The 12,375-nt window shown below is 37.7% G+C and overlaps 2 protein-coding genes across 2 annotated transcripts in view; one reads left to right on the forward strand and one right to left on the reverse strand.

Moving 5' to 3' along the window:
- The window catches only part of rnf123 (ring finger protein 123), a 74,995-nt gene that overhangs the window by 34,675 nt on the left and 27,945 nt on the right, over positions 1–12,375 (reverse strand). The gene's annotated exons all lie outside the window — the stretch shown is intronic.
- Positions 410–8,978, forward strand: amigo3 (adhesion molecule with Ig-like domain 3). Its single transcript, XM_072452080.1, has 2 exons — positions 410–3,080; positions 8,738–8,978. The coding sequence occupies exons 1-2, from the start codon at positions 1,644–1,646 to the stop codon at positions 8,825–8,827; spliced, it is 1,527 nt and encodes a 508-aa protein (XP_072308181.1). The 5' UTR covers positions 410–1,643; the 3' UTR covers positions 8,828–8,978.

Genomic DNA, 12,375 nt, shown 5'->3' on the forward strand with positions numbered 1-12,375 from the left:
AAATAATGATCCACGAGTTTCATAAGTTACAACTATGTCGCAGACAGAAGAAATATGTTCTTTGAATTGATCCCCGGGGATTTTTTTTTATTTTTTTAAGGGAAAATCTGCTTATTACATGGAGAAGGCTCAAAAAAGCCAAGATTTAATTTTTTCCTCCCTTCAAAAATCCCTGTGTGCATAGTAATACATGATTATATCTATACTTTTTATAAATGTATAATATTGAAGGCACAAACACATTTGCCACAATGTAATACATGAAAAACTAATATTCTAAGCTTTAAAAAGAAGAGACAACATTTAAGAATCACTCTCCGAAGGACCTCCTGTGGCAATAATCCATTCCGTCAAAAAGCAGAAAGACAAAGGGGAGGGGATGCTAGAGAGAGCGAGAGCGGGAGGGAGTTTGTGTGTGTGTGTGTGTGTGTGTGTGTGTGTGAGAGAGAGAGAGAAAGAGAGAGAACCTGGGCGATGAAAACAACCAAGTCTGAGTGCAGAACTCAAACAGACGGATGCAGGGCGAGAGTGCAGTCCAAGCTGCTCCTTAGGAAAAGCGCAAACATTATCAGCGTGCAAGAAGGGCGGTGGATGCTGAAGTGGGCAAAGCAGGAGGGGGAGTAAGCAGTGTGAAGCTGAGAACGAGAGGCGAGGAACAGAGGAGGAGCTGAGAAAGCACCAAAAGCGACAGACAGCACTCACAACTCTCCTCCCAGTGAGCACTAAACGCAACGGAGGACTGCATAATCCAGCGGCGACAAGTTTGGACACTCCACATTTGGACTAAGCGTAACTTTACTGCACGGGAGTGTTGATGCTTTCCTTTTGATCATCGGATGAAGAGATTTGCAATGCAGTAAGCACACAAGATTAACTATTTAGCAGTGTGCAAACATAACCACCCACAGCGTCAACATAATAAAAGGGATCTGCCAAAGGAGTGAGAGACCAAGAACAATTTGTGTGCGTGACGTGTGAACCCGCGAAATGGCCACCGAGCGGGTAAAGTGGACAGGATGCTGACTTTTATTATCTGATATGCAACTCGGGTAAAAGGTTGTGGGCGTCGCACAGCTGAGGTCGTGATTCACAAAACAAGAAATGCTGCAACTAAGAGGAGCTTTTTTCCCTTTGATACTCAATCTGAGTAAAGGCAATTGTGTGCATGCTCATGTGGAAAGGGAGGCTTATAGCCGCTGAAACAATGTGGACCAGTTTGGAATGATAAAGGAAAACAGATGTCTATTGACAACTTCGAGTGAACACTGTAATTAACATAAATCTTGCAAATTCAGTCCATTGGGCTTTGGTTTTTGGTTTTGTATGCATCACTTGCTGTGAAAGATTTACTTTGGAAATACCCAAACTCAAAAAGTAAAACAAAAATTGTGTCCTAACAAATCAGCACCTGTGCATTTTTATGAAGCAAATCCATGGAAGGAGAATTCAGATGCAAGCCTCATTCAAAATGAACCAGATGCAACAAAATCACAACAGTCGGTGGTGTGTGTGAATCTGAGGGAGCATGTAGTACAACATGTAGTATTACAGCTGTGAATTTATGGAGTATGTGAAAATTAAGCTTTTCAATCAGGCATTAAAGGGGAAAGGGAGGGATAAATGTATTAAGCCATAAAGAACTTATGGATGCTGCTGGAGGCATAATGTCATCTGCTGAAGGCACAAAAGGCTTTTTGCATGGTGTGGTAGTACGAACAGTTCTAATCCCACCCCCTCTATGGTGGCCTGTTGTGTTGTTAGTTTGCCTCCAACCGAGCATCTGCCAGTCAAGAAATGTCTCTTCCCAAGAAGGAAGATGTCTCTGCGCCTCAGACATCCTCAGCTGCACTGCCCTGGGTCTGGAGCAAATCCCTAAAGAAATGCCAGTCTCTACTGTCACTTTGGATCTCAGCCATAATCAGATTGAGCAATTGAAGAAAGATAGTTTTTTTGGACTTTCTCGGCTGGAAATATTGCGAATATCACATAATCAGCTTACTGCTATTGAGCAAAGAGCATTTCATAATAGCTCTGGAACACTGCTCCGACATTTGGATCTTTCATCTAACCAACTGCGTGATTTAGAGCAACATTATTTTATAGATTTACCTGGACTGGAGGAACTGCTGCTCTTCAACAACCGAATTGTTCGCGTCGAAATTTCAGCCTTTGCTAAACTGAGTAACCTCCGCAAGGCCTACCTCAGCCATAACAGACTCACTGATTTCCCTTTCTTTTCGATACAAAAGCACACACATCCACAACTACTTCTCCTGGATCTGTCATCAAATCGTCTACCTAAACTACCCCTGGAGGACATATCAAACTTACCCATCACCGTCCAGAAAGGACTCTACCTTCATAACAACTCTCTGGTGTGTGATTGTTCTATGTATGGACTGTTCCATAAATGGGCAGAGCGAAACTTTACTTCAGTAACAGATTTCAAAGAGGAGCACACTTGTCTTGTTTATGGGATGCAAAAAGGTACAGTGCGTTTTTTTAAGCATGACCGCTATTTTGAAAAATGCAACTTCACTGGGATGAAGTTACCTCTCGAAGAGCAGGAGGGGAGTGTTTTGGTAATTGTTGGAAGTGCAGTTCTGTTGCACTGTGTAACTACCTTAACTGGACAACATGTGACCTTTTTTTGGGTCTCACCAAAACAGGAATATGTGGCACCCCCAGGAAATAGTGAGTCACTAAAAATGTACAGCAATGGCAGTTTAGAGATTAAGGATGCACGTGCAGAAGATTCTGGCATGTACTGGTGTATGGCTGTGGACGACCGTCAACGACGCAATGAAACCAGAGAGGTGAATCTAACTGTGGTGATGCACCAGAGCCATGAAGACCATGAATCGTTCAACACTGGCTTCACCACTCTGTTGGGCTGCGTGGTGAGCCTGGTCTTAGTTCTCATGTACCTTTATCTGACACCCTGCCGCTGCCCCCCCTGCCGAAAGGCCGCTGCCACCACTGCTACCCCAAGTCAGGCTAATGAGGCAGGGGCAGGGAGTGCCCAATCCTCTATTTTAACTCCCACTCCTCCAACGACAACTGAAGGCCCAGGTCGCAAGGTCAGTACCAACAAGCATGTAGTGTTTTTAGAGCCTATACAAGAACAGCAGAATGGCAGAATAAGGGCAGGGCAGGTCACTGGGACAGGACAAGGACATTTGGGGCCAGGTTTACCATTAGGTGCAGGGCACCAATCAAAACTCCCAAACCAATCCCAGCAGAAAGCAGGAGAGACAGACTCTATAATGTTGGTGTTTTCAGACACACCCATTATGTTACCGTAGCAATGAGAGTGGTTGAAATGGCACAAGATTCACCCCTTGCTCACTCTTCCTCTGCCTGTCAGTTACCTCCTCAGCACCTCCCAGAGCACTCAGTATTAGACCTGAGCACTAAAGTAATCAAGCTTTGATGTTAAGAGCAAGACTTCAAAAGAGAATATTGTAAGAATAGATTTATGTTTGTCCGGGTCTGCACACCAAACGTCACGGCCAAGAACCAATGCACTGTGAAAGGCTTTCTTCTGTCGGAAGGGAATCATAGGATATAATGATTACGCAGTGAACACAGATATTTGAGAGACAGTTTAAGTTCAAGAGCAAGATTAAGACCAAATAAAATAAACTCAGACAAATTATACTCACCATAGTGAGAGAATATCTCTAAAGGATGTGGTAAATCTCATTAAACAGACATGAGTGGAAATGCATTTAAGGAAGAACGTGCACTGACTGAAAACAGAGCAGTCCCTTTAAGCACGGCTTGTACCTTTAAGATGATACTTACTTCAGATGCCTTTTTGTCTCATATAGAGATAGACATGATTTTTGTAAGCATTTTTAGCATTTTAGTTTTTCAGAGTGGCAGTCAGTAAGAGCCACTGCATAGTGTAACTTGGTCTCAAAGTGAAATGTTTTAGAGTAGACAAGCAGATGAGCTTTTAGTGAGTAAATATAGTAACTCTTTTAAGGTTTGACTTTAAAGCCCAACAAATATCCCCCTCTCCCTTTTCCCTCTCTCCATTGCATCCCTGTCTTCTGTAGTCAGATACTGAAAAACAAAATACAAAAATGAACTGTTCAGATGTGAAAAATGGAAACTAAATGTTTGATATTCATTTGGAAATTGTAAGATTTTTCTCTCCCTTATCAGACATGTAAATGGTCTTGAACATTGAACGTGAAAAAGAACTGCATAATTTCTGTGAAATTTATGAAGGATTGGCATAGGACAATCGGGAAAAACATGTTTGTTTTCCTACTTATTGTCTACACTGTATCCACTGCATCTTTCTTCTCCTGGCACTACCTTCTGTTCCTCGTGCCCTCCTCTCAAGTATGTTGTCTGTTTCCCTATGTCAATAAAACCTGTGTGTTCTTCCAGATGAATGTCTGCCTTGTTATTGTTTGTAACTAGATATATGTTTGCAGAATTGTATGCACAGTCACTTTATGCATCTGTCAAAGAAATGCCCAATAGTAAAGTGATGAATTCAGTTTTAACTAAACTTTAACTATTTGGCAAATCTCTGTATACCTTGTTAATATATCACTTTCACTGATGTGATATTACAATTACAACTTTAAAAGTTATTATTGTTGGCAACAAAAAGAGTTTAACATTGTAGATTAAATTCAGTAATATATATTTCATGATATTGTCTTTCCCTCATAGATGCAGTAATAACTGCATGCCTGAGATATAGGGCTGGGCCATTCATTGTAAGATCAAGAAAACTAGATTCAATTATGTCTAAACGTCAATAATGCGGTTGGGATTTCTGAATTGGTCAGTAATAAGAACATGAGCAGAATCAGACAAATCAGAAAAGGTTTGGAGCAGAGTTCACACTGGAGGAAGACATTTGTTGTGTTAAAATGGCACTGATTTAAAGTCTGTATAGTTTATGTGAATTAAATCATTACTAAGCCATCTTTATTTTGAGATTGCCCAGGCCTACTGAGAAATGACAAATTGAATCCTCTACATTAAATTTATTTTAGATTAGAACATGCATATTTGTATATGCTTTGGATTATTCTTGTCAGCTCTGATATAGAATTTATATTACTGTGATTACATTGCTTTTATTGCAGCCAGGTTGTTTTTTTAATCACGTCTGCCCCTGCAGCCTTGCTGATGCTTATTAGAGCCACAGAATGGTTACTTGCCCTAGGCTGTGTAAGGTCCCAACTTTGCACAAAATTATTATATCATATTAGAAGTCAAAACCAGGTTGTTAAAAATAATTTCAGTGATATACCAAATATAATAATAAAGTCAACAATCAGTCTTGTTTAAGACATTCATTGGAGACTCACAAACTACTCTTTATAATTTGGCGATGCCTAATGGATTTATGTAACGCGTGCACATGATACCTGCCATGTCAATAAGGTACAATGTTATAATTTTTAAAGAATGAGGTATGAGATTAGGTTTATAGATATAATTTAGATGTCTGTGTCAGAGAACTGTATTTACAAGAAACAATGACACGGCAAAGAGTTGGTTACACAGATGAACAGTGAGGTTATTTATCAAGGCTGAGAGCCGCCATGGAAAATACAGAAATAAATTGCACATATGATTTAAAAACAACAAGTCATTTTATTACCTTCCATAAATTAAGGTTTATTTCTTTTGCATTTACTCAAGGGCCCTTATATTTCCCATACTAGTGGCAGCTAATGCATCCAAGTCCATTTCATTTTGTGTAAGGGAGGTTTAACGGCTTCTTAGACACAAATTTAGACATGGTATATATTAATTGTGTTAAAGAATTTTTTTTTAGTAATTGGTCTGAGAAGAAAGATATTCCGATAGTATAACCATAAAATAGCACTGGATGGAACTGGATTGTTTTGAGCATGTAAAAATATACACTTTTTACACATGCTTGGACAAAAAACGTTCTCATTATGTTAAATAATAAAATGGAATAATCTTTTTCACAAGTAAAAAGCAGGACAATGGCTATTAAAGCATGGCACAAAGCCCTATCAAATAAACATGCAATTATCTGCCATTAATCTCCCTTCTAGTGCCATTGTTCCTTTCCTGTGTTGCCTCTGCCATTATTCAAATCAACACGATATCACAGATCATCACAAGCAATACCACACCACCATAAATTACCATGTAAAATCCCTGATCACTATGCAGCTCCTATAGGGTACCTTAGACACTGAATAATGTGACCATTATTCCAAAGGACCATAGACCTTATCGTACTGACGCTTAGGCAAAAAGCAAAAAACCAAAGACATTTAAAATTGAGCAGATACCATTGAAGATATTTAAGAGGAGGAGCTATCTTTGGGTCTGGATGATCCACAGGCGTCTCTGGTAGAACGTCTCCCTCTCCCACCACAATATCAAAAAGTATTATTTGTTTATTTCTTTTATGTTTGCTTTTGTTGTTTTATGTTTAAAAATGTTTAACCCACACACTATCTTTGAGGGTACTACAGGGGTTAAGATAATCATTTGCTATCATACAGACAGATACACTTTTAACTAAAGCATTAAAATGTGTAATTATTTGGTCATTTTGAATAGTTAAAGGTCCCATATCATGCAAAATCGACTTTTCAGAGCTTTTAACCTTCTTATAGTGCTATTGGTACCTGGTATATGTGCCCAAAGTGGTCTTTTGATTGATTCCTGCAGTCTTTGACTAGAGAACAGTCTCTATCCTTCCCCTCGGATGAGCAGACGGACTTGGCCTACTCACCAGGATGAGTCAGCCTGGTGAGTGCCGCAGCACGCTGTCTCAGCCCATCCTCCAGGAAGCACTCTGTACCCGTTTTTTGTGAGTGGGGTCCAAGATATGGGTGACATTTTATAACTATTATGTTATAGGTGTTGGACAACACTTAATATTATCAAATATGCCCTAAAGGTAGACCACGCAATGGGAAAAATAGCATAATATGGGATCTTTAAATAGCTATGAGAGAAGGATGGTTGGCTAAACATTCAAATATCACAACAATATTATCTACACTCCAACTAAAGGTTTGTTTAAGGCCATGTTTATCACGCAGATACAAGCTGCTTGAAAATCTTACATCTAAAAAGTATCTCTCCACCTTTGTCCTGAAAACTCCCTCGCTGACTTTTATCAGGCTGTGGGGGTTGGATTTTCCCTGAGCAAAAAGGTTAAAATCCAGAAAATGTGAATCAAATGAGTATAGTTAAGCTCTCACAGAGAAGTTCTTATGTAAGATGGATGGGAGAGCAACTGCTAAATATTTAAAAGGTCTTCCCTCATGCTTGGCTTACACTTCAAAACAAGTCAACATTTCGATGCAGCTTGTAAAATGACTATCTTTAAGTTCTAACTAATTCTAGCTGGACTTAAAAAACAACAAACAAATGTTTTTTTGGCAATTTGTATATACAAAGTTTAAACAAACTTTCTGATGTGCTTGAATGTGGTTGAAGGGAGAATTATTTGACAATTGCTGACGTTTTTGATGACAGTCTTTGAATAACCTGGCTCACGTCTGATTGATATGTGTATCAATCTGGTTGGTCAGCTTAGTCTTTGAAGGAAGGAAATATAAATTGACTCTATTAATCAAACAGATGGAATTTTTTTAATGGGGAAAAAGTGGACAGTTAATATTTTGGGGGGGTATATAGCATTTATAAAATATATTTATAAAATATATTTTATAAATACAGAGAAAATAAAGCAGCTCTGGGACCCATTTTTCAAAGCATCCTCCTTTTAGTGTTAATCAAAACAGTAAAAAAGTCATATGCCTCATGAGCTGTACAGCGTTAATGACAGCAATATTGTAGCAAAATGTCGCATTATAATTCATCTCTTTTGTGTATAAAAACCCCACATATTTAGCTATGACAAACATCTAACACAAACACAGCAATCAGATTGACATCCTGAAGATATAGCAAAAAAAAAACATTTTGTGTGCATTAATTGCTTCTTGGGTCCCAGTTAGAATCAACAGAACAAAAATGGGCTTCACAAAACAAAACACAGGGCTACACATTTTGATGCAGCTAAACTACTAATTGAGCCATATGTTTTTTTAAGTTAATATAATAACATTTAAGTAACATTATGCATGGAAGTGTAGCTCTGTGTGATAAAAACTCTGTTAGTTTGTTCACTGCCTCCATCTGTGCTGGAGCCAATTTTAGCTGCTGTGCCAAGTCTAATCAATGCCCAATTCTATGTGCAGACAAATGACACAAATGTAATATATTTAGGACACTTATCATTAGAGTTATTAAGATATGCATATATTGATTTTGTATACAGCAAACTATGCGGCCCTCAGGCTTCTTGCTAAAGTGGCCCAAATAACCACACTTTTTATAGTAAGAAAAATTCTGTCCATTCCACATTTTAAATAATAAAATAAACATGATAATTCAAAGTCTGACTTGCAATACAGGGTAAAAAATATCTTGAGGTGGAGGTTGTTTTGGTAGTTGTATTAGATTACATTATATAATGGATGTAGTTTGTTGACCGAGAAGGAAATTCTTGTTTAAATGTATTTTATTCTATTCACTTATTCCTACTTTATACTCCCAGCCAAAGAAACACGACTACATCAAGCACTTTTCACTTTTTCAGTATTCATTTGTGTTATGTTTTCACGACTTCAATGATCCTCCAGTCCCATATCTCTTTATCTCTCTCTTCCTCCCGTTTCCTTTCTCTTTTTTCTCATAGAATTCTCTCCCCATTGAGTTGGTTGATTGTTGGCATCTCCCACCCCGTGTCAAGCCTTGGTCGTTGCTCCCTCAATGGTTTCCATGGTAACGGAAGACCACCAGGATGTCTGAGGATCTGTTCCAACACTGACCACGACAACAACACACACAAAGGAGCGCGCACGTAGCAGTGAAGACATCTTGTATTGAATTTTCTCTGTGTCAAAGTTTGCACAGCTTGAATGATTAGCACACTCTTCGGGAAGGCACGTGATAATTACTATAGATAAATGGATAGAAACACAGAGGCACAAAACAACAAAGATGAATGTGGTTATTTACAATTATAAATAAAGGAGATATTGGGCATGTTGTACAGTCAAAGTACATTTTTGTTTTGCTTTTTTCCAACACTGTTAATTTCAATATTCAAACTCTGTGACGGAGGAGTTTGTAGTTGCATGCCAATTTATTTTTTACAGATTTACAAACATGTGCTCATTGATTAAAAAAAAATATATGCAAGTGTAATTTTATGCATTTTGATTGCTCAACTGTGTAATAAAAGATTGTGTTTTCATTTTTATATTTTAATAAAAAAAGGAAGGAACAAATACAAGACCAGAGAGTGAGAAGCAAAATCAAATTTTTTTTTATTCCATTGTTATTTTTATCATAAGGATTTATAATAATGTCTATAAGTGTCTTAGAATCAATATAGACAATGGACTCACAATTTAAAACTGTACCACTATATTATACCTACACCTTAATCAAGCATGAATTGAGACTTTATTCATAGTTAACAACTACTTTATAAAGAATAATTCAGGCTTAGTAACTAATATTAAATATTTAATAGGTTAGCAGGTCGGATTCAGGGTAATAATTAAGTGGTTACTAAGCCTGAATAATTCTTAATAAACTATTTGTTCTGTACGGATTCAATATTTGTTCATGCTTTATTAAGGGCATTAAAAGTATTATTATGATACCCTTAAAACTATTGTTATTTCTTGGTATTAATGATAATACTAATATCTTTATTCACTACCTTCTTTTGTGTCTTAAGATTTATTGTAAATAGCTGAATCTCAATCTTAATTTTGATTGCAGAGTCCCTTCCTTGCTGGATTTTATTGTAAATTACAGTGAATAAATTACACAACAAAATATGAATAAATTGAAACAAAATGCCGCCTCTGGTCACTTCCTTTTCTGTGGCAGCAATGCTGGCTCTTGTATCGATTTTGAGATGATCATCTACATCAGTATTTGGAGGCACATGTCACGTCACCCTCAGATGTTTATTTTAGCTAGTCTCACTATATAAGCATGAGCACTGATAATGATAAGCTCCATAGTTTGCAGTTTGAATCAAGCATATTGTAATTGTCATCTATAATCTATATATACGGTAATTTATTTGTTTGTCTTCATTTTAGAATCTTTAGAATTTAATTGTACTAATTAATACTTAATGTTTGATCATTGTTGATTTTATATAATCATCTTAGCAAAGTATATTATGTTTGTTAAACATGTGTTTCCCAGTAAGGCCAGGATATGGTCATTTATTTGAGCACTTGCAGCCATTTTCTGTGTGTGACAAACAGAAAGGTACCGGTATATAAACTAATACAAAAACAAAATATAGCAACTCAATATGTTGATATCTTCAATATAGTAAATGTATTGGTTGGTGAGTTAATTCTCATAAATTAACAACACAAATGCATCCAGACTGAGAGAAGAGCTCTTTCATTTGTAATTGCAGCCTTGATTCGTAGTGACTGTCTCTACCTTGAACTCACCAGCTGCAGAAACTACTCCAGCAACTACACGACCGACAAGTAAATAATGCATTCCAACTGCTGTGGACATTTTGTTGTTAAATTCATGAAAAGATGATTGGACTGAACACTGCATTTAAAGTGATGAGACGGAAGATTCTGTAACTAGTGTTTAGAACAGTTCTATAATCAAAGTTTTTGATAAATTATTATGATCATTTGTAAGAACTCAAGATTTAAACAAGATACAAGCAAAACATATTTAATAAATAATTTAAACATCAATCTGGGGTTTGCCAGATGACATTCAATCCACTTTATTTATACAGCACATTTTATAAACTAAAACAATTCCAAAGTGCTTCACACAAAACATTAAAAGTTGTTTTGTAGCAACAACCAGTGGCGGCTGGTCAATAGGAGCACAAATGCCAGTGTTGTATAAAATAATTGTTTTGTTTTATATTTTGGGTATAAATGTATCAACATGATACAAATTTCAATAATGTTAAATATTGTCATTACATTTGATTCATCTGCTAGCCCTTTGAGAGTGCTGGATCAGTCTGCTCTGAATGCAGGTATTATATGGGAGAGCTAGACGTTTTGAGAAAACGTTAGGTCAATTCTGGTGCTTCTGCCTATTATTGTACACGAGTTGTTCACATGAATCAATCTGGGAAGGCTCTTACGGAATCATGAAAAAAATCCGGTGTTCAGAAAAGCACAGTCCTCTTTCTCCGTAGTCCATATTTGTCCTAAAATAGTATCGCCGTCAGCGCCGCCCTGTTTGTTTTGGGTTGTTCTGTGATTGGTTCCAGCCGTAAATGCCATGTGGCCTTTTCGCCACTGGTGCGGACTGCGGGAGCCTAACAAGATGGAGTTTCAAGAGTTTGTGAACTAATCTTGCTGTCAAGGTAAGGCGCAGCAAACTCTAAGTCGAAGTGCATCCAAGGAACTGATTTCAAGGGCGAATTCTGTGCCTTTTTCAGTTGAACCGTTTTGTAAAGCATCCCAATTGATTCACCACACTATTATTATTATTTCTCTCGCCTAAACCGTTAGACCTTTAGCTACTCTATTGAATTTGGACTTGAATGTGTTTCAGCTCTGCGCATTGGACTAAACTATAAACATTTGGAGATGGAACAAACAGGACAGCACCCAGGTAGAGTGTGCTCTCTGCTTCAGGCCTTTGGAGATACAAAGTAAGACTGTTTTTATGTTTTGGGCAATTCTGAGGAGCTTCTCCACAGTTAAATGGTGTGTAAAATGAGCTTGCGGCTTTGATGCAACGCTACTCCGGTGTTGGGGTGGATCTTGCTGCACGTGGTTTTGGTGCCATGTGTTTGTGTTACGATGTTGCCTCCTCTTATAGCAGCCTCATGAGTTAAAGTTTGCTATGCTGATGTTACATACAGAATATGCCACCAGCCACCAACCATATAACTGTACAACACACACACTGGACATCATATTTAAATATATAGAACTATTTGCCTTGGGCAGCTCACAAACAAAATGTACCCACAACCTGGCAGAGACTAAAGAACCATGACCTCGGTGTAATTTGTGCGGAATACACCATAAACCCAACAATTTATTAGTATCTTATTTTTAATGTTTTTTTTTGCCGTAGGCTTTATTAGACAGGAAAGGACAGTGTGAAATGGGGATGAGAAAGAAGGGAGGACACGCAGTAAACTGTCGGAGTCAGGATTCAAACTCACGACACTGCGGCCGGCTGCACATGGAGCCTGACATACGTGTGATGCAGCACCAAAAGACAAAATGTAAAGAATTACTTACTAAACCCATTCAACACTTAATCTCTAATGATCATAGAAATAAAAGGAGTATTACC

The sequence above is a fragment of the Eucyclogobius newberryi genome, unplaced genomic scaffold (genome assembly GCF_026437365.1).
Source record: "Eucyclogobius newberryi isolate DKJ021-1_F unplaced genomic scaffold, fEucNew1.0.hap1 SCAF_19, whole genome shotgun sequence".
Lineage (NCBI taxonomy): Eukaryota > Metazoa > Chordata > Actinopteri > Gobiiformes > Gobiidae > Eucyclogobius > Eucyclogobius newberryi.